Genomic DNA, 21,759 nt, shown 5'->3' on the forward strand with positions numbered 1-21,759 from the left:
CGGACGGGAAGTCCTTCCGGCCAATTATGTGGACAGTGATCACCACGGATGCCAGCCTGTCGGGCTGGGGTGGCGTTCTGGGCAACCTGTCTGCCCAGGGCACTTGGTCGGTGGAGGAATCCTCTCATTCCGATCAACATTTTGGAATTGAGAGCGATCAGGCTGTGCCTGCTCCATTGGTCGGATCGGATCTCATGTCCCGGCGATATCGGCAGTTCACATTCCAGGTGTGGAGAATTGGCAGGCCGACTATCTGAGCCGCCAGACCCTGGACCAGGGGGAATGGTCCCTACACCCCGAGGTGTTTCAAATGCTGTCTGCGAAGTGGGGATCCCCAGATGTGGATCTGTTCGCGTCTCGGCTAAACCACAAGGTGGAAAGGTTCGTGGCAAGAACACGCGATCCTCTGTTGGACGCCTCGGATGCGCTGGTGGTGCCTTGGCATCAGTATCAACTGATATATGCCTTTCCTCCGATCCAGTAATTGTCCAGGTTCCTTCGCAGGTTGGCCTCGGAACAATCGCTGGTGATTCTGGTAGCGCCGGACTGACCTCGCTGGTCCTGGTACGTGGACATTGTTCACCTGGCCGTAGAGCCTCCGTGGCGGCTGCCAATGCGAGAAGATCTACTGTCTCAGGGACCGATCTTCCATCCTGCTTTTACAGTCGCTGGCTTTAACGGCCTGGCTGTTGAAAGCCAGGTCCTGAGAGACAGGGGTCTCTCTTCAGAGCTCATTCCTACTTTGATCAAGGTTAGAAAAGCCTCTTCTGGTAAGATTTATTACCGAACATGGAAAGCATATTTTGCCTGGTGTGAGTCCAGGGGTTTCTCTCCTCGTTCCTACTCGGTGTCGAGGGTGTTAGCTTTCCTCCAGACTGGTGTGGACCAGCGCCTTGCGCTGTTCTTTTCCAGCGCCCTGTGGCGTCTCATTCCTTAATTCGCACCTTTATTCAAGGTGTGCGTCACTTGGCCCATCCTAGAAGGGAGCCCTTGCCTCCATGGGACTTGAACTTGGTTCTGTCCGTGTTGCAGCGTTCCCCCTTTGAAAACATCAGGGAACTTTCGTTGCCCATGCTATCTAAGAAGGTTGCGTTTCTGGTGGAGATCACTTCTGCTGGCAAAATGTCAGAGTTGGCGGCGTTGTCTTGCCGCTCCCCTTACCTGGCGGTTCATAGGGATAAGGTGGTCTTGCGACCTAATCCGTCCTTTTTGCCAAAGGTGGTTTCGGAATTCCACCTGAATGAGGACATTGTGTTGCCTTCGCTTTTTGCGAATCCCAAGCATCCAAAGGAGGTTGCCTTGGATGTTGTCCGGGCGATCAGGGTCTACCTGTCGTCGACTGAATCCTTTTGGAAATCGGATTCTCTCTTTGTCCTTCCTGGGGGACCTCGGAAGGGTATGGCTGCGTCTGCAGCAACCATTGCCAAATGGATCAGACAGACCATTGTACAAGCCTATTCGTTGCGGGAACGGGTTCCTCCCTTCCCTGTCAAGGCGCACTCTAACAGGTCGATGAGTACGTCCTGGGCCTATCGGCATCAGGCCTCGGTGGCCCAGGTGTGCAAGGCTGCGACTTGGTCGTCGGCGCACACTTTCTCAAAATTCTACAAAATTGATGTTCTGGCATCAGCTGATGCATCCTTTGGCCGCAAAGTTCTCTGTGCGGCTGTTCCATAGGAAACCCTGTTTTTTTTGTACGGGTTCCTAGCTGTTGGGGCTATTTTCCCCTTGGTTATTTGTTTTCCTGGGTTGTTGCTCATGTTGAGCCTTTGTTTTTTGTTACCCAGAAGGTTACCTTCTTGTACATGTAAGGTTCCTTTCTCTGATGTGGGTACTACGTTGCTTTTCTGGCGGTTGCGTTGCCCACCCCTCATGTCTACACTGCTTTGAGACATCCCCATAAGTGAAGACTGTGTGAATGGGCGGCGACTGTCGGAGGACGTAAGAGAAAACTGAATTTTTGTAAAATCTTACCGTAAAAAATTCCTTTCTCTGAGTCCTCCGACAGTTGCCGCCCCCGCCCCTCTTTTTGGGGTCTTTTGTACACTTTCACTGCTTGCGACCAAACTGAATTGGGATGGCTATTGCAGGGGGGTATTGGACTGGTAGGACAGCCCCCATGGGTGTGACTATGTAGATTTATTGTTCTTTTACAAGTCTTATGCCTAGAAACAGGTTTTTTTTTTTTTGCTAGGAAATTACTCGAAACCCCTAAACATTATATATAATTTAAGCTGAAGCCCTAGAGAATAAAATGGTGAGTTTTGAAATTTTTTATCTCACACGGTATTTACGCAGCGATTTATTTCAAGCACACATTTTTTTTTTTTTTTTTAAAAATATGAATTTAATTAATTTTATTGCAAAAACAATTTTTTGGATAAAATATAAAAGATGATGTTATGCCGAGTAAATGGATAGCTAACATGTCATGTTTTAGAACTGCACACGCTTGTGGAATGGCACCAAACTACAGGACTTAAAGGAATCGCTGGCTGAAAAAAAAGATTCTGGGACGATTACTGTAGCTGCAGGCAGCATCCCTGTATAACCACTTAAACCTAAGGACGTCCATGGACATCCTATGTTCCGGAAGTGGTAAAGCAGTAATAATACAAAAAGCACACTTTTATTACATTGCAGCTTACCAATTCTTAGATATCGTGGATACATTAGTTTTCTTTTTCTGGCTTGCCTTTTTCTTTTTTTCATCTGGTGATTATCCAGTAAGTCTTTCGTTTTTCAACAGAAAAGCTCTCTTGCAGTTACAGGGATGAGACAAACCATTTAGCACTGTTGGGGGTTGTTAACCTCCCTGGCGGTATTCCAGAGTGTGGCTCGGGGTTAATATACAGTGCCAAAAGCGGTAACCCTGAGCCACACTCGGGATTACCCCACAATCACACTTGCCTTCTGCTACGATCCCACGCCATCCTCCTGCTGTGTGATCCGGCCAATGCTGGTTCCCTTCCCTGCAAGCGCCGTGACGCAGGGGGGTGGAACCAGCGGGAATTTAAAAAAGTTAATAAAACAAGTGACATGATACAGTGTATTCTTTTAGGATTACAACTTTGTATCAAGCCATTTTACCACAGCTTTTCACCTAGTGGCTTTTCCAGTGCCCTGCCTGTACTTTTGCGGTTCTTTGTGCCTGGAAAATGGAGAACTTCCATGGCATCCAAAAAGTGTTCTTTTAGCTCAACTGGAAAACAGCGACAGTGAATCAGAATTATTTGAAGAACGGGGCGATAGTGATTCGTGGGGAAATTCGTCATCAGGTACTGAATGTGACGACAGCGATGATTCTGTGACTAAGCTCAGCGATGTGAGAACTTGGTGCTCTATTGATTACTGGAGCACCTGGTATGAAAGTTGATGTTGACCATGACAACCCCTTGGCATACCTACAATTTATTTCTGACCGATGAGGTTATTGAAAAAATAGTTATTGAGACAAACCGGTACAAAGAGCAACAATTGGCTACGCATCGGAAGTTTGCCAGATGCTGAAAGTGGGAACCAGTGACCAAAGATGACATTTGGAAATTTCTGGGCCTAATCTAATTCTTCAGGAAGTGGGTGGGGAAACCCCTGCAGAAGTGGTATTGGACAACCAATACATTACTTGCCACTCTATTCTTTGGCACGGTCGTGTCCGAGTACAGATTTTCCCTCATAATGAAATATCTCCACTTCGAAAACAATGAAGAATTTGAAACTACTCATTCTGCACCAAAATTAAAGAAAATTTGGGAAGTATATCAAATGATTCTACAGAATTTCCAATGGTGCTATGTGACATCCGCATAGATGAAAGTCTAATGGCCTACAAGGGAAGGCTCAGCTGGGTGCAATACATTGCATCAAAGAGGGCATGATTTGGCATAAAATCCTACATGCTATGCGAATCGTCAACTGGCTACATTTGGAATTCAGTGATATACACTGGAAAAGGAACAAAATTCAATCAAAAATACAGCAATTAGGGAATGGCAACATCATCTGTTCTTTCACTAATTAAGCCATAGCTAAATCAGGGCTATTGTGTAACAACTGACAACTTTTATACATCTCCTGAACTTTGAGGTTCTACTGCAAAACAAAACAGATGACTATGGACCCGTAAGTGCTAACTGGCGCAACATGCCGCCAATGTTTGGCAAAAAGAAGCTCAAGGTAGGAGAAATGGTTGCCTGGCAGAAAGGCAAAGTAATGGCACTGTGATGGCGGGACAAGTAAGATGTGTGACTAACGAGTACAGTGCATAATACCTCCACTATTATGGTACGCATGAAAAAGGTGGGAAAGAAATCATGAAGCCACAAGTAGTGATCGACTACAACACCACCATGGGAGGTGTCGACAGCCGACCAAGCAATGACATTCTACCCAGCAATGAGGAAATTGCAAAACTACTACTGTAAGAAGATCTTCAGATATCTTCTTGAGCATTCTGCTAAAAAAAAAAAGTGACAAGCCTGTGATTCATTCGGACTTCATTTGGAAAGTTGCTGAACATATCTTTCTGAATCCCCAAACACCAATGGCTGTGAATAGATCTGGATGCCGTGCTGTTGGCGTTGTCAACCCGGAACACCAGACTGCTCGTCACTTCATGGACTACATCCCACCAACTAAGTAAAAGTCAGCACCTACAAGGATGTAGGTTTTTTGCTCAGAGAGATGACAGCGGAAGGAAAATAAGAAAGCAAACCAGATTCTATTGTCCCGATTGTGACGTTGGACTTTGTGCAGTCCCATGTTTCAAAATCTTTCATACCCGAGATGTTTACTAAACCATTATTACAATGACTAGTAATATCGCACCCCTTGTTTGTACACATTTCAGTGTTTTTGGTTTGATTATATTGAATAAAATGTATTATATTTTATGATTTCATGTTTCAAACTTTCTCATACCCAGGCCAGGATGTCTACTAAACTCTTGCTTGGACAGCTTTGTGAGTTATTCCTAAGAATTATGGGCCTAAAATATAAAACGGATTTCCATGCAAAACAATGTACTGCTTTAAGATCAAAAATTCTGACATAATCAGACCGCCAGGGAGGTTAAAATGATCAGCTTTTATTTATGTAAAACCTTTATCCCAAAAGGAAAAAATGTTTCCCGCAACTGTTTATAAAGTGTTAGCTGGAGTTCAGCTTCAATTTGTTACTGTATTTAAATCTGCTAGTACATCTACTGCTCCCCTCTCCCATCCTGACAATGCTGCTGTCTAAATCTGCCCCAGGTGCTCATTCATCCAGTGTGGAGTTTGTATAATGCAGGGGGTGTGTTACTGGCCAGATCAATGGGTGAAAACCAATGAAAAAAGCCTAAAAAAATAAATAAATCCAATGCAGCCACTTCATCGAACGATTGGTAAGCTGCAATAATATTACATTTTTGGTTTTGGGTTTAATACTGCTTTGAGTCCTGGTTTGTGATACTACCTATCAAACTGTATACAAAGTTAAAAAATATTTTAACTATGTAGCTGGTGTTGTGTGGAAACTGGGTGAGGCAGGAGTCTGATAATCCCTACTACATAATGTATTGTACAAGTTGCCCATTCATCATTTGTCTCAACACAACCTCAGTGTTTACTTGAAACCTGGATTTCTCAGGAATTGCACATCTTTTATTTATCTAAAGGTTATCTGAGAGTATTGGATAAATTGGTTGAGAGTCTTTTAAACTTTACTGTATATAATGGTATAGTTTCCTGTGTGCCCCTGGCAGCTAGTGTGATGTTGTACCATGCAGGGTTCTTTTGTTGTGTATGTGCTACATACTGTGGTGACTGAAGATCTTACTTTATTACAGCCTTTGCAGTGTTTGAAAGTTTTCACAATGAGTGGCTGGAACCCACCTCCCGGTAACAGGAAGATGCACGGAGACCTTATGTATTTATATGTGATCACTATGGAGGACCGACATGTTAGCATTACTGCATCCACTCGAGGATTCTACCTCAACCAGTGAGTTGTGTGTTTTTGAAGGCTTATCACGTTTTGGCTGCATTACATAAGACCAGGTAGAGCAGTAAACACTGCTTTTGATGTGTACAAATTCAAATTAAAAGGTCGGTGATAGTAATACCATGTTCCTGATTGCCATAGATAAAACGCCCATGCTTCCTGATTATCAGACACTTAAAAGCTATTGCTGCATAAAATCTATATAGTGATCAGTCTTCTAGAGGTGCTTTTTTCTCTTACGTCCTCCGACAGTCGCCGCCCATTCATACAGTCTTTACTAATGGGGGTATTGCTTCCTCTCCACAGGAGTTTCTAGGCATAAGACTTGTAAAAGAACAATTCATCTACATAGTGACACCCATGGGGGCTGTCCTAGTCCAATACCCCCCTGCAATAGCCATCCCAATTCAGTTTTGTCTTCTGCCTAGCTTAGGAGTGGATAGGCTTCCCTGTGCTGAGGCTACAGTCTCAGCCTTCCTCTTTTTCTTTATGATTTATTTTCTGAAAATGTCATTTTTCTTTACATTGCTAGCTGTTTATTTTATCAGCGCTAGTTAGTTGGATCTTCGGATGAAGACGGCGTTTGCGGAGCTGGGAATCGGACTGAGGGTCCTGGTTCTCCAGGACAGAGGGTCAGATGGAATCCCAGCCCACCATCGAGCGTTTCGCAGGCTATGTGTTCGCCCTGGCCTCGCAAACGACCCATCCCTGTCCATCAGGGATGCAGCCATGTGAGGTGGCTACCTCACTGGACACAGCATAGGTTCGTCCGTGCACTACTAGTGTCCTGCGTTTTGGCTGGCGGCACTCCCCTGCCATCTGAGGGTGGACGGTTTCCTGCTTGATATAAGGCATTCCACGCCATCGGGTACAGGTAAGTACATTGTGTGGGGCCTCTGTCTGGGGTCGGCAGTCCTGTGTCTCTGTGGTGTCCCCTATGTCTGTGCGTTTTGGGCTCCCTGTTCCCGGTCCCTGCGGGGGTTTTATTCTCACAGCAGCGCTGTGTGGGGGATTGGGAGGTCCCTCTCCTAAGGTCACTTTAGGGTGCTTGGAGGTACAGACACATGCGGCGACCGCTGCGGCGACCGCTGCGGGGTTAAAAACCGCCGGTCCGCCATTTTAAGTGTGGGCAGCATGTCTGGCTTCATTATGGGCGTTTATACAGCATGCTATGTAGTGATTTTGGCCCCTTACGGCTCCATCTTGCATGTGGCTTTCGATCGTTCAGAGCACATGTCGGCGGCCATCTTGCCGAAGCCTCCCATTAGTTTCAATAGGCATCCATTTTCCCTTGGCCTGCAGCTTAAGTTCAGCCTCCAGCGGTGACATCACTTCCTTCTTTCTCACAGAGCCGACCGAAGGAGCTGGTAACACACTGTGGGGTTTCTGTCCTGCTTTGTTCAATCTTCCTGGTCAGTTTTGTCCCTGCGGGGGGGGGGGTCTGTGTCTCACAGTCTCTATAGCGGTGTGCTGCGGGGGTCCGCGGCGCTCTTAAAGGGCCAGTTAAAAAAAATAAAAAACTTTTTTTATTTCTGTTATGGAATCCCAGGACAGCAAATTCCCTCCAGCTTTGGTGGGGGATTCAGGGTCCTCTGAATCCTCTAACCTGACTAATTTGGCTGCTGTTGTGGCAACTTTGGTGTCAAAAATGGATGTGCTGATGACTGAACGTGCTGCTAGGAAAAGGCCTAGGAGGCGGAGGATGCATTTGGAGGATGAGCCGGAGGATACATTTGGAGGATGAGCCCACTCCTCCGGGCGTTGTGTCCTCTTTTGGTACACACAGGACCCGCAAGACGGCACAGGTTTTTCCTTGCCCCGCAGAGTTTCACCATAAGATGAATGAGCTATGGCGTAATTTAAAACCCACCTTCGTGGTGCCTAAGAAGTTTCAACTTCTCTAACCTTTTGCGGCTACTACGGCTGCGCGCTGGTGTGTGCCTCCTCAAGTGGATCACACGGTGGCCAGATTGAACAAAGCTACCCTGGTCCCTAGCGAGGACTCTCCGGTGTTTAGGGACCCTACTGATAGGAGGCTGGAATCTCTTGCCCGACATTCCTACATGGTGGCGGGTTCCTTGCTCAAGCCTATTTTTGCCTTTGTAATGGTGGCTCAGGCTGTGGCGGATTGGACCAAGGTGCTCAAACGCACCCTCGTGGCCGACTCTGCCCCTCCCACAACAGTGGAGATGGTGGATCAGAATTATCGAGGGGTCATGTATTTGTGCGATGCGGCTCTAAATGAGGCCCCTTTGGCGATACGCCTGTCCAGTGTCGCAGTGATTAACCGTCGCTTAATCTGGTTAAAAAGCTGGTCGGCTGACCAAAAATCCAGGAAGACGGTAGCTGATTTCCCCTATGCGGGGTCTCGCCTTTTTGGGGAATCTTTGGATGAATTGGTTAAAGGAGTCACTGGGGGTAAGAGCACTTTGCTGCCCCAGAACCCTGAGGGAAAATTTTTCCGCGGTAAGCGGGCCCCCTCCTTTAAACCTAATCAGGGGTCCTTTCGTGCCTTCAAGGCGCAGAACAAGGGAAAACCCTTCAAGGGCCAAGGTGGCCAGAAAAAGCCCTGGTTTGGCAAACAAAAATCCTGCCAGGCTGGGAAGGCGGCTCAGTCCGCCTCTGCCTGAAGGGACGTCCTCACCCGTTTCAGGGGTGGGGGGACGTTTGCGCGGTTTCCTCCAACCTTGGCTGCTCCGAATGTCGGACAGGTGGGTTCAGGAAATCATTCGGTCAGGTTACAAGATCGATTTTCTTTCATGGCCGGCGAACAGATTCTTTTGGCCTCAAATCTTCATTTGGCCCCAGGGCGGTTACAGGACCTACATCAAGCGGTACAGGATCTCCTCGCCCAGGGGGTTGTCGTCCCGGTGCCTCATCGGGACAGGTTTCGGGGTTTTTATTCAAATCTGTTCACTGTGCCCAGAAAGGATGGCAAAGTGCGTCTGATTCTGGACTTGAAAGCTCTGAACCGCTTTGTGCGCGTCTGGAAATTCCACATGGAATCACTCCGCTCGGTGGTGGCCTCCCTGAACCCGGGGGAGTTCATGGCCTCTATAGACCTGAAGGATGCGTATCTGCACATCCCCATTTTCGAGGGTCATCAGAGGTATCTCCGATTCGCTATCGCGGAGGATCATTACCAGTTTGTGCCGTTACCTTTCGGTCTCGCTTCGGCTCCAAGGGTCTTTACCAAAGTGTTGGCGCCTGTTCTTGGCCTGTTGCGGGCACAGGGCATCACGGTCTTGGGATATCTGGACGATCTCCTGTTAAGATCGAGTGCCAGTCAGAGCCTATTGCGCGATCTGTCCATTAAGGTCCAGACGCTCCAGGAGTTCGCTTGGACTATCAACATTCAGAAGTCGACCTTGTCGCCTTCGGTTCGTCTCCCCCGTATCTGGGAATGGTTCTGGACTCTGCTCAAGCAAAGGTGTTCTTACCGGAGGACAAGCTCCGGACCCTGCAGAACGAGGTCAGGTCCCTCAGCGACAACAAATCCTCGTCACTCCGGACCTGTATGCGGTCCCTGGGGTTGATGGTGTCCGCCTTCGAGGCGATACCATTTGCACAGTTTCACACGCGATCTCTCCAAGCGTAGATCCTGGCCAGGTGGGGCTGACTTCCTCAGTCCTTGGACCTGAGTGTCTGAGTCGCCAAACCAGAATGGATCTCTTGTGGTGGCCTCAGTCCCCGGCGGTGTCGGGACGGAAAATCCTTCCGGCCAATTCTGTGGACGGTAATAATCATGGATGCCAGCTTGTCGGGCTGGGGTGGGGTTCTGGGCAACCTGTCTGCCCAGGGCACTTGGTCGGAGGAGGAATCCTCCCTCCCAATAAACATTTTGGAATTAAGAGCGATCAGGCTGTGCTTGATCCAGTGGTCGGATCGTCTTCGGGGCCGCCCTGTATGGGTGCAGACAGACAATGCCACTGCGGTGGCGTACATCAACCACCAAGGGGGCACCAGTAGTGCCCGGGCGGCCCAGGAAGTGACCAGTATTCTGTCTTGGGCCGAGACTCATGTTCCGGCGATATCGGCAGTGCACATTCCGGGTTTGGAGAATTGGCAGGCAGATTATCTGAGCCGCCAGACCCTGGACCAGGGGGAATGGTCCCTGCACCCGGAGGTTTTTCAAATGCTGTGCGCAAAATGGGGATCCCCGGATGTGGATCTGTTCATGTCTCGGCTAAACCACAAGGTGGAAAGGTTCGTGGCAAGAACGCGCGATCCTCTGGCAGATGCCTCGGACGCGTTGGTGGTGCCTTGGCATCAGTATCGTCTGATTTTATGCCTTTCCTCCGATTCAGTTGTTCAGGTTCCTTCGCAGGTTGGCCTCGGAACAATCACTGGTGATTCTGGTAGCGCCGGACTGGCCTCACCGGTCCTGGTACGCGGACATCGTTCACCTGGCCATAGAGCCTCAGTGGTGGCTGCCAATGCGAGAAGATCTACTGTCTCGGGGACCGATCTTCCATCCTGCTTTACAGTCGCTGGCTTTAAAGGCATGGCTGTTGAAAGCCAGGTCCTGAGAGACAGGGGTCTCTCCTCAGATGTCATTCCTACTTTGATCAAGGCTAGAAAAGCCTCTTCTGGTAAAATTTATTACCATACATGGAAAGCTTATTTTGCCTGGTGTGAGTCCAGGGGTTTCTCTCCTCGTTCCTACTCAGTGGCGAGGGTGTTAGCTTTCCTCCAGACTGGTGTGGACCAGCGCCTTGCATTTGCCACGATTTTGGGCCAGGTATCTGCACTGGCTGTTTTTTCAGCGCCCTGTGGCATCTAATTCCTTGATTCGCACCTTTATTCAAGGTGTGTGTCACTTGGCCCCTCCCAGAAGGGAGCCCTTACCTCCATGGGACTTGAACTTGGTTCTGTCCATGTTACAACGTTCCCCGTTTGAAAACATCAGGGAAATATCGTTACCTCTGCTGTCTAAAAAGGTTGCCTTTCTGGTGGCGATCACTTCGGCTCGCAGAGTGTCGGAGTTGGCGGCGTTGTCTTGCCGTTCCCCTTACCTGGTGGTTCATAGGGATAAGGTGGTTTTGCGACCTAATCCGTCCTTTCTGCTAAAGGTGGTTTCGGATTTTCACCTCAATGAGGACATTGTTTTACCTTCGCTTTGCGTGAAACCTAAGCATCCAAAAGAGGTGGCCTTGCATTCTCTGGATGTTGTCAGGGCGATCAGGGTTTACCTGTCGTCGACTGAATCCTTTCGGAAATCAGATTCTCTCTTTGTACTTCCTGAGGGTCCTCGGAAGGGTATGGCTGCATCTGCGGCAACCATTGCCAAATGGATCAGACAGACCATTGTTCAGGCCTATTCGTTGCGGGAACGGGTTCCTCCCTTCCCTGTCAAGGCGCATTCCACCTGTTCGGTGAGTCCGTCCTGGGCCTTCCAGCATCAGGCTTCGGTGGCCCAGGTGTGCAAGGCTGCGACTTGGTCGTCGGTGCACACCTTCTCCAAATTCTATAAAATTGATGTTCTGGTGTCAGCTGATGCTTCCTTTGGCCGCAAAGTTCTCTGTGCGGCAGTGCCATAGGGCACCCTGGTTTGTACGGGTCCCTGGTTGTTGGGGTTGTTTATCCCCTTGGTTATTTGTTTTCCTGGGTTGTTGCTCATGTTGAGCACTTTTTTGTTACCCAGAAGGTTACCTTTCTGTGCATGTAAGGTTCCTTTCTCTGATGTGGGTACTGCGTTGCTTTTCTGGCGGTTGAGTTGCCCACCCCTCATGTCTACACTGCTTTGGGACATCCCCATTAGTGAAGACTGTGTGAATGGGCAGCGACTGTCGGAGGACGTAAGAGAAAACGGAATTTTTGTAAAATCTTACCGTAAAATTCCTTTCTCTGAGTCCTCAGACAGTCGCCGCCCCGACTATCACTGCTTGCAACCAAACTGAATTGGGATGGCTATTGCAGGGGGGTATTGGACTAGGACAGCCCCCATGGGTGTGACTATGTAGACGAATTGTTCTTTTACAAGTCTTATGCCTAGAAACTCCTGTGGAGAGGAAGCAATACCCCCATTAGTGAAGACTGTGTGAATGGGCGGCGACTGTCGGAGGACTCAGAGAAAGGAATTGTACGGTAAGATTTTACAAAAATTCAGTTTTTTTTGTAGATTTACACTTGTTATGCTTTCTATTGTCTAATTGTCAAGTTCTAGCCTGGTTAGGGTGGATATGATGAATTGATCTTTTATAATCTAAATGCATGTTATGCAATTTTTTTTTTTTTTTCAGACTTATTCCAAGTGTGGGTTTTAACCTAACTTAACCACTTGCCGACTGCGCACAGTATATTTACTGCGGCAGTCAGCCCCTCACAGGCAGAGTGACGTAGATCTACGTCGCTAGCCTGTGAGGGTCTAGGGAGCGAGCGAGCGCGCCCCCGGACCCCCCCCCCCCCCCGCGCATGTGACCGGCGGACCCGATGTCCGCCGGTCACTCTGCGATCGTCGCTGCAGAGGGAGAAAGTCAGGCGGCTAGTGTAAGCCCCCTGTGTAGAAACAGTGATCACACAGTTCTACTATGTAGGACCGTTGATCACTGTTTCTACAGCTCAAGCCACAGCCAATCACAGTTAGAATCACGCCCCTAGGGACACACACACAGCCCCTCCCTCTCAAATAAAGTTGACCCCTTGACTACCAGTGTCATTTTGCAATAACAGTGCTTATGTATAGCCCTGATTACTGCAGTAATGTCACTGGTAACCCCAAAAGTGTCAAAAATGTCAGTCAAGGGTCCGATCTGTCCGCCGCAATGTCGCAGTTATGCAAAAAAAACGCAGATCGCAGCCATTACGCGTTAAAAAAAAAAAACAACAAATGACAAAAATCGTTCCCTTTGTTAGTAAACGCGATAACTTTTGCGCAAACCAATCAAAATACGCTTTTTTTTTTTTTTTTTTTTTCCAAACATATGTAGCATAAAACAAATTGACCGAAAATGTAAAACATTTTTGATTTTTACATTTTTTGGGGGGGAATTTCATATTAAATTTGAAAAATATTGCTATTTTTGCAAAATTGACGCTCTTTTTTTGTTTATAGCGCATGATCAAAAAATCGCACAGGTGATCAAATACCACCAAAAGAAAGCTCTGTTTGTGGGAAAAAAAGAACGTCAAATTCGTTTAGGTACAGCGTCGCACGACCGCGCAATTGTCCGTTAAAGTCACGCAGTGCCGAATCGCAAAATAGGCCCTGGTCAGAAAAGGGGTAGAATCTTCCGGGGCTTAAGTGGTTAATGGGTATTTTTTTTTTGTCTTGTGTTAAGCTATATGTTCTACTCAAAATGGTAATCAGTATTTTGCAGTTTGATTTGGAAGATCTAAAAGACACAGATAAAATGCTAGGTTTTAGTATACTTTTCTCTTAATACAACAAATGTAAGTATCTGAATTTTACTTGGTATCACTTCTTGCAATACCCCTAAAAAACAGCACACTGGGAGAGAAAACTAGCAGGAAGAGGAGCAATTCAGGTGTAGTGGATGCAAATGTGCTTATAAGAAACTCGCTGATGGGAGGAGTGATCAGAGATATGACCTCATCAATCTGTGGCTGCTGCTCATCATCTGTCCAGTCAGTGATCTGCGGGTTGAGAGCCCACTACTGTATTCCTTTTTCAATCTAGTAAAGTGGTGCCTGACTGTGCTGTCTGGAAATGCTGTGCATATTTCATAACTGCAGGGACAGAAATGCAGACCAGCAAATGTAGCAGTCAATAGTTTGGTTATATGTATTGGTGCCATTTTGGAAGAATTGTAAATTATATTGACAGGTCATTTCTTTAAGTTTCCATTTACCAAAGCATAACTTTATGACTATTGCCTACTCATGTTTATTGATCCATTTGAGCATTTGTATTCTATTAACCATTCTACAGTATGTGACTGGATAATGATCATATATAACCAGACTCTTTCTGCCACTCCTGTAGATCTACAGCCTACAACTTTAACCCTAAGCCAGCCAATCCCAGCTTTCTCAGCCACTCACTGGTGGAACTTCTAAATCAAGTCAGCCCCATTTTCAAAAAGAACTTTGCTGCCCTTCAAAAGAAAAGGTAAAACATCCTGTAGCAGTAGTGCTGCATGTCTTATGCCTCATGTCTGCTCTATAGAACAAAAATATTGATATGAACAATAATAAAAACATGGCTTAAATTGTATGTGAACCCTATTAATCTTTTCCTATAAGCTTTTTAGTCTGTTAAAAAAAAAAAAATGCAAAAATCAGTTGGTTGTAAGTTGTTACCCTAATATAATATATATATATTAGTCAGAGTGGATTAGGCACTGTCTCGGAACTCAGTCGTGGTAGGAGCCGGTAGAAGAACACAGAATGACTTGACATCCGTCCAGCCCACACGTTCAGTCTGCCGCCCTGCAGCTAGTTTCTTGACTGGCACAGCGAACCGATCACGCCGTGAGTAGCGGCACGGCGAACCAATCAGGTGTGCAGGCACGCGTGAATGGTTAGCTGTGCAGCTGGTCACGGCGCGCTGCTCACCGCTGAACGTGTGGGACAGATGTCGGGCTGCTACAACAATCACTGTGAGTCCTCCCCCCGAGTCCCGACTTCTCCCTGCCTAATGCCTATGTGCTTTAATATCGTATCTTCGGCGATGCCCACGCCCGCAGAACGATAATATGTATAGCCCTAATATATATGTATGTGTGTGTGTATATATCTATACAGGTCCCTCTCAAAAAATTAGCATATTGTGATAAAGTTCATTATTTTCTGTAATGTACTGATAAACATTAGACTTTCATATATTTTAGATTCATTACACACAACTGAAGTTGTGCAAGCCTTTTATTGTTTTAATATTGATGATTTTGGCATACAGCTCATGAAAACCCAAAATTCCGATCTAAAAAAATTAGCATATTTCATCCGACCAATAAAAGAAAAGTGTTTTTAATATGAAAAAAGTCAACCTTCAAAAAATTATGTTCAGTTATGCACTCAATACTTGGTCAGGAATCCTTTTGCAGAAATGACTGCTTCAATGCGGCGTGGCATGGAGGCAATCAGCCTGTGGCACTGCTGAGGTGTTATGGAGGCCCAGGATGCTTCGATAACAGCCTTGAGCTCATCCAGAGTGTTGGGTCTTGCGTCTCTCAACTTTCTCTTCACAACATCCCACAGATTCTCTATGAGGTTCAGGTCAGGAGAGTTGGCAGGCCAATTGAGCACAGTAATACCATGGTCAGTAAACCATTTACCAGTGGTTTTGACACTGTGAGCAGGTGCCAGGTCGTGCTGAAAAATGAAATCTTCATCTCCATAAAGCTTTTCAGCAGATGGATGCATGAAGTGCTCCAAAATCTCACCTTTTCTCATTGTGCAGCGTTTTCTGCCACACTTTTTCCTTCCCACAGACTTCCCACTGAGGTGCCTTGATACAGCACTCTTGGAACAGCCTATTCGTTCAGAAATTTCTTTCTGTGTCTTACCCTCTTGCTTGAGGGTGTCAATGATGGCCTTCTGGACAGCAGTCAGGTCGGCAGTCTTACCCATGATTGCGGTTTTGAGTAATGAACCAGGCTGGGAGTTTTTAAAAGCCTCAGGAATCTTTTGCAGGTGTTTAGAGTTAATTAGTTGATTCAGATGATTAGGTTAATAGCTCGTTTAGAGAACCTTTTCATGATATGCTAATTTTTTGAGATAGGAATTTGGGGTTTTCATGAGCTGTGTGCCAAAATCATCAATATTAAAACAATAAAAGGCTTGCACTACTTCAGTTGTGTGTAATGAATCTAAAATATATGAAAGTCTAATGTTTATCAGTACATTACAGAAAATAATGAACTTTATCACAATATGCTAATTTTTTGAGAGGGACCTGTATGTGTATATGTATGTGTGTGTGTGTGTGTGTGTGTATATATATATATATATATACACACAGTATCTCACAAAAGTGAGTACACCCCTCACATTTTTGTAAATATTTTATGATATTTCTTCATGTGACAGCACTGAAGAAATGTAAATGTAGTGAGTGTACAGCTTGTATAACAGTGTAAATTTGCTGTTCTCTCAAAATAACTCAACACAGCCATTCATGTCTAAACCACTGGAAACAAAAGTGAGTACACCCCCATGTGACAATGTCCAAATTGGGCCCAATTGCCCATTTTCCCTCCCCGGTGTCATGTGACTTGTTAGTGTTACAATGTCTCAGGTGTGAATGGGGAGCGGGTGTGTTTAAAATTTGGTATACAACAGGGGGGGCGTAAAGGTTAGTGGGACTTTATATGAGGTAGGTTGCTATTGCAGATATCCAAATGAAAATAAAGATAAAAAAAATAAAAATAAAATCGTTTCAGAATACTGTATTGGTTTATTTCTTGCTGCACGATAAAAGAATGGATCATGCAGCAATAATGAATAAATAGAATCTCACATATTCACAGTACAGATACAGACAATACAGGTATGGACATACAAGAGGTATTAAAGGAAGAGTGGATGATAACTCTACGAAACGCGTAGAGCCAAAAAATATGAAATATGAAGATTTATCAGGACATGGATTACGTAATATGTATGAAAGAGCCCATGAGCCACTGGATGAATTCCTGCTATGTATTTGATATATATATGCCTTTTGTATGATATTTGTATCTGCTATTATATATCTATTTATATGTGTATATGCCTAGCAAGACATTTCCTTTACTACCTCTTGTATGTCCATACCTGGATTGTCTGTATCTGTACTGTGAATATGTGAGATTCTATTTATTCTATTTATTGATTATTGCTGCATGATCCATTCTTTTATCGTGCAGCAAGAAATAAACCAATATTCTGAAACTATTTTATTTTTATTTTTTTTTTAATTTTTATTTTCATTTGGATATCTGCAATAGCAACCTACCTCATATAAAGTCCCACTATCCTTACGCCCCCCCTGTTGTATACAATATTAGGTATGGAGGTGGTTGCTGTGATGCTTCAGATCATTTACTTTTTCATACATGTGTTAAAATTTGGTGTGATTGCTCTCTCTCTCTCTCATACTGGTCACCTCATGGCAAAGAACTCTCTGAGGATCTGAAAAAAAGAATTCTTGCTCTACATAAAGATGGCCTAGGCTATAATAATATTGGCAAAACCTTGAAAATTAGCTGGAGCACGGTGGCTAACACCATACAGCAATTTAACAGGACAGGTTCCACTCAGAACCGGCATCGCCACGGTCGACCAAAGAAGTTGAGTGCATGTGCTCAGCATCCTATCCAGAGGTTGTCTTTGGGAAATAGACGTATGAGTGCTGCCAGCATTGCTGCAAATGTTGAAGGGGTGAGGGGTCAGCCTGTCAGTGCTCAGACCATACGCCGCACACTGCATCAAATTGGTCTGCATGGCTGTCTTACCAGAAGGAAGACTCTTCTAAAGACGATGCACAAGAAAGCCCTCAAACAGTTTGCTGAAGACAAGCTAACTAAGGACATGGATTACTGGAACCATGTCCTGTGGTCTGATGAGACCAAGATAACCTTATTTGGTTCAGATGGTGTCAGGCGGGTGTGGCGGCAACCAGGTGAGGAGTACAAAGACAAGTGTGCCTTGCCTACGGTCAAGCATGGTGGTGGGAGTGTCGTGGTCTGGGGCTGCATGAGTGCTGCTTTTACTGGGGAGCTACAGTTCATTGAGGGAACCATGAATTCCAACATGTACTGTGACATACTGAAGCAGAGCATGATCCCTTCCCTTTGGAGACTGGGCCCCAGGGCATTATTCACACATAACGACCCCAAACACACCTCAAAGATGACCATTGCCTTGCTAAAGAAGCTGAGGGTAAAGGTGATGGACTGGCCAAGCATGTCTCCAGACCTAAACCCTATTGATCACCTGTGGGGCATCCTAAAATGGAAGGTAGAGGAGCGCAAGGTCTCCAACATTCACCAGCTCCATGATGTCGTCGTGGAGGAGTGAAAGAGGACTCCAGTGGCAATATGTGAAGCTCTGATGAAATCCATGCACAGGAGGGTTAAGGCAATGCTGTGAAATAATGGTGGCAACACAAAATATTGACACTTTGGGACCAATCTGGACATTGTCACTTAGGGGTGTACTCACTTTTGTTGCCAGCGGTTTAGACATTGGCTGTGTGTTGAGGTATTTTGAGGGGCAGCAAATTTCCACTGTTATACAGGCTGTATACTCAGTGCTATACATTGTAGCAAAGTGTCATTTCTTCAGTGTTGTCACATGAAAAGATATACGGTAATATATATTTAGAAAAATGTGAGGGGCGTACTCACTTTTGTGAGATACTGTGTGTGTGTGTGTGTATGTGTATATATATATATATGTATGTGTGTGATATATATATATATATATATATATATATATATATATATATATATATATATATATATATAATATCTCTTACGTCCTCTGACAAACGCAGCTCTCAATGCTTTTTCACTTATGGGTAACGCGCCATCTACAGGAGTAGACTAGGCAGTGAAAAGTTTTCACAGTTTTCTCTTGACACGCCTATAGGGGCTGTCCCTCACGACATTACCCCAGACACTCTGTGCCCTAAAATGAATTTCTTGCTGCCTAGTGAAGGAGAAGGACCTAGGTTTCCCTGCTGGGACTTCGGTCTCAGTTTTTATTTTCTTTTGAAAATGTTTGTTTATTTCTCTTTACTCACTATTGCTAACTAGTGTCAGGGGGAGCCTCCTGGTGAACTACAAGCGACAGCCGGGCTGGGGTTACGCACTGGACAATCTAGATCCTTATTGTCTCCCAGCCTGGCCTACGAGCATAAGCAGTTGGTCTGCCCAGGCCTCGCCACGACAGAGCCCAGGTGGATGGGGACGAGCCTGCGTACGGATGCTTCGCCGGGTCGCATCAACCTGGAACGCCCTGAGTTGCAGCTTACCCCTTTTGTCTAACGGAACCCCTACTCGAGGTGGGAGGCGAGCTGTTTCGGAGCGGAGCTCCACGGTCCATGGTATGGTGAGTGATGCTATGCCCCCGTGTACCTGGGACAGATGTTTGTGTGGTTGATGTGGGCCCACTCCTGGGGATTACAGGGCTGCGTCCCTCTGTAAGATCCCACAGGCCTGTCAGGTCAGGTACTACCCTCCCCGCTCCCACTGGGGGCGCTATGGAGGCGTCTTAACGCCGGGAGGGGGGTTGAAGATGTTACCTGGTCCTGGGGGGGGGGAGTGTCCTCTTAGGTGGATTCCCATGGTGGCCTTTCTCCTGGGTTGCTTGTGCATTTGGCGCCGTTTTCGGCCGCCATTTTGGGTGTGGGCATAGGCCGCATCAGTGTAAGGGCAGAGGCCATTTCTCTTGCGTCCTCTGACAGACGCAGCCTCTTCCAAGTTTCATCACTATTGGGTAATGGCGCCCTCTGCAGGAGCAGGCTAGGTAGTGAAACTTTATTAAAAAGCTTTAACTAAACACACCTTAGGGGCTGTCCCTCTTGACATTACCCTTAGACACTTAGAGCTTACTAATCAGTTTCTTGCTGCCTAGCTCAGGCGTAGGACCTAGCATACCCTGCTGGGACTCCGGTCTCAGTTTTGATTTTTTTCTTTGAAAAATGTTTTATCTCATTTTCTCACTCACTAACGATAGCTAGTGAAGGGGATCCTCCTGGACAACAACAAGCGACAGCCGGGCTGGGCTTCGCACTGGATAATTTAGATCCTTATGGTACCCCAGCCTGGCCTACGAGCGTGCGCAGGTTGTGGTCCACCGAGGCCTCGCCACAACGGTGCCCCGATGGATGGGGACGAGCCTGCAGAGGAATTTCTTTGCCGGGACGCATCAACCCTGGAACGCCCTGTGTTGCAGCGTCCCCTCTTGGCTGAGAGCACCCCCACTCAGGGTGGGAGGCGAGCTGTATCGGAGCAGAGCCCATGGTCCTTGGTATGGTGAGTAATGCTACCCCCTGTGAAAGTCCTCTGGGGGGGTGGGGGGGATGATGTGGACCCACTCCTCGGGATGTCAGAGCTGCGATCTCTGTGGTGTCCCCCCTGGCTGGTCTGGACGGAACCTGCCTCTCAGCTCCTTATGGGAGCGCTCTAACGGCACCCACTGCGTGGGAGGGGGTAGTGTAAGGCTCTTACCTTGTCCTGGGGGGGTTCCTATAGTGGATTCCCGCGGGGGCCAGGGTTCCTGGGCTCCTGACTGTTGGTGCCGTTTTCGGCCGCCATTTTGGGTGAGGGCATGCATGGCTGCATCAGTGTAAGGGCAGCAGCCATTTTTTGCTAACGTGCTCTTGGCACCGTTTTCGGCGCCATCTTGGATGTGGGCAGCGGCCATTTTCGCTGTGTTTTTGCCATATTTTTCTATTGGCATCCGTGTTTGTGTGGCTCAGGGCACTGTTCAGACTCTAGTGAATTAGGGCACTATCTCCTGCCATCTTTTCACTTGTGGCAGAGAAACGTGGAGAGCGTTTTGTTTTCTGTATCTCTGGCACTATAAGGGTTTTTTTTACAGCTTTTTGGGCACTATTCCTTAGACACATTACATTGCTTGCTCAGTTATTTAGCATTATAAAGGGGGGGACTCCAGCAGCAGCGCGGGATCGCGGTGTGGATGGCAATCACCGATTTAAAGGGACAGTGTTCCATTTTTATTCTTCTGCTAATATGGAGTCCCAGGGTGACCATTTCACCCCAGAGCTTGTTTATGCATCCGGGACATCCGGATCACCTTTCCTAGCTTCTTTATCTGCAGCCATTGAAACCTTGGCTTCCAAAGTTGATCTTATGATGTCACAAGGTAATGTTCAAAAACGACCGATGCCCTCTGTCTTCTGATTCAGAGCTTGACATGGTTGCCACGGACATTGCCCTCCCTGAGGGATCCCTGTCCACACACTCAGACGGGGAGAAGGAAGAGGAGTCCTCCACTGCATCGCGGGAACGTGCCTTGGTTGAAGCACTTGTTCGCTCCATTAGGTAGACTTTGCACATTGATGATGAGCCCACCGTGTCAGGCAAGCAGGTTTCCTTTGGGTCAGGTTTTCCCCTGCCCCGAGGAGTTTCACGTTATCGTGAACGAACAGTGGCGTCGGATTAAGCACGTGCTGGCGGTGCCTAAGCGTTTTCAAAGCCGTTACCCCTTTGCGGACCCGGTTTCCAGTCGCTGGATGGTGTCCCCTAATGTGGACCACACTGTTTCCAGGTTAAATAAATCCAAGGTGGTTCCCATGGAGGACTCCCCGGTGTTTAAAGACTCGATGGATAGCGCGTGGAGTCACTTTCCCGCCACATGTACTTGGTGGCGGGCTCACTCCTCAAGCCGGTGTTCGCTTCTGTGCTGGTCTCTCAGATGGTTACGAAATAGATTAAGGTGCTTTAGGCGCAACTTGGTGGCTGAGTCGGTTCCACCGAATCTCATTGAGCTCACGGACCAAATGGCCCAGACCATTGTGTATCTCTGTGACGCGGCCCTTGACGATGCTCCCCCGGTCACAAGATTGTCTGCGGTGGGGATTGCACTCCGCCGCATGGTGTGGCTGAAGAGTTGATCGGCAGACCATGCCTAAAAAAGACAGTGTCTGATATCCCCTATTTAGGGGAAAGCCTTTTTGGGGACTCCTTGGATGAGATTGTCAGAGTACCCTCCTGCCCCAATCTGCGAAGGGTAGATCACCCCACATGCGGCGGGTCCTTCCTTCAAGGCTCATCGGGGGCCCTTTCGTGCTTCGGGCACAGGAAAAGAGAAAATCCTTCAAGGCCTCCGGTGGTAGCAAGAAGCCCTGGTCTGGGAAGCCCA

The 21,759-nt window shown here is 46.9% G+C and overlaps 1 protein-coding gene across 2 annotated transcripts in view; it reads left to right on the forward strand.

Annotated features, from left to right (window-relative positions):
• The window catches only part of CLUH (clustered mitochondria homolog), a 256,366-nt gene that overhangs the window by 71,999 nt on the left and 162,608 nt on the right, over positions 1–21,759 (forward strand). For both annotated transcript variants that reach the window (XM_082246213.1, XM_082246212.1), the window contains exons 6-7: positions 5,828–5,982; positions 13,928–14,053. In XM_082246213.1, the coding sequence (XP_082102339.1) occupies positions 5,828–5,982; positions 13,928–14,053 (281 nt within the window). The remainder of the gene's footprint in view (positions 1–5,827; positions 5,983–13,927; positions 14,054–21,759) is intronic.

The sequence above is a fragment of the Pelophylax lessonae genome (assembly GCF_965119305.1).
Source record: "Pelophylax lessonae genome assembly, chromosome: 2".
NCBI classification, from domain to species: Eukaryota; Metazoa; Chordata; class Amphibia; order Anura; family Ranidae; genus Pelophylax; species Pelophylax lessonae.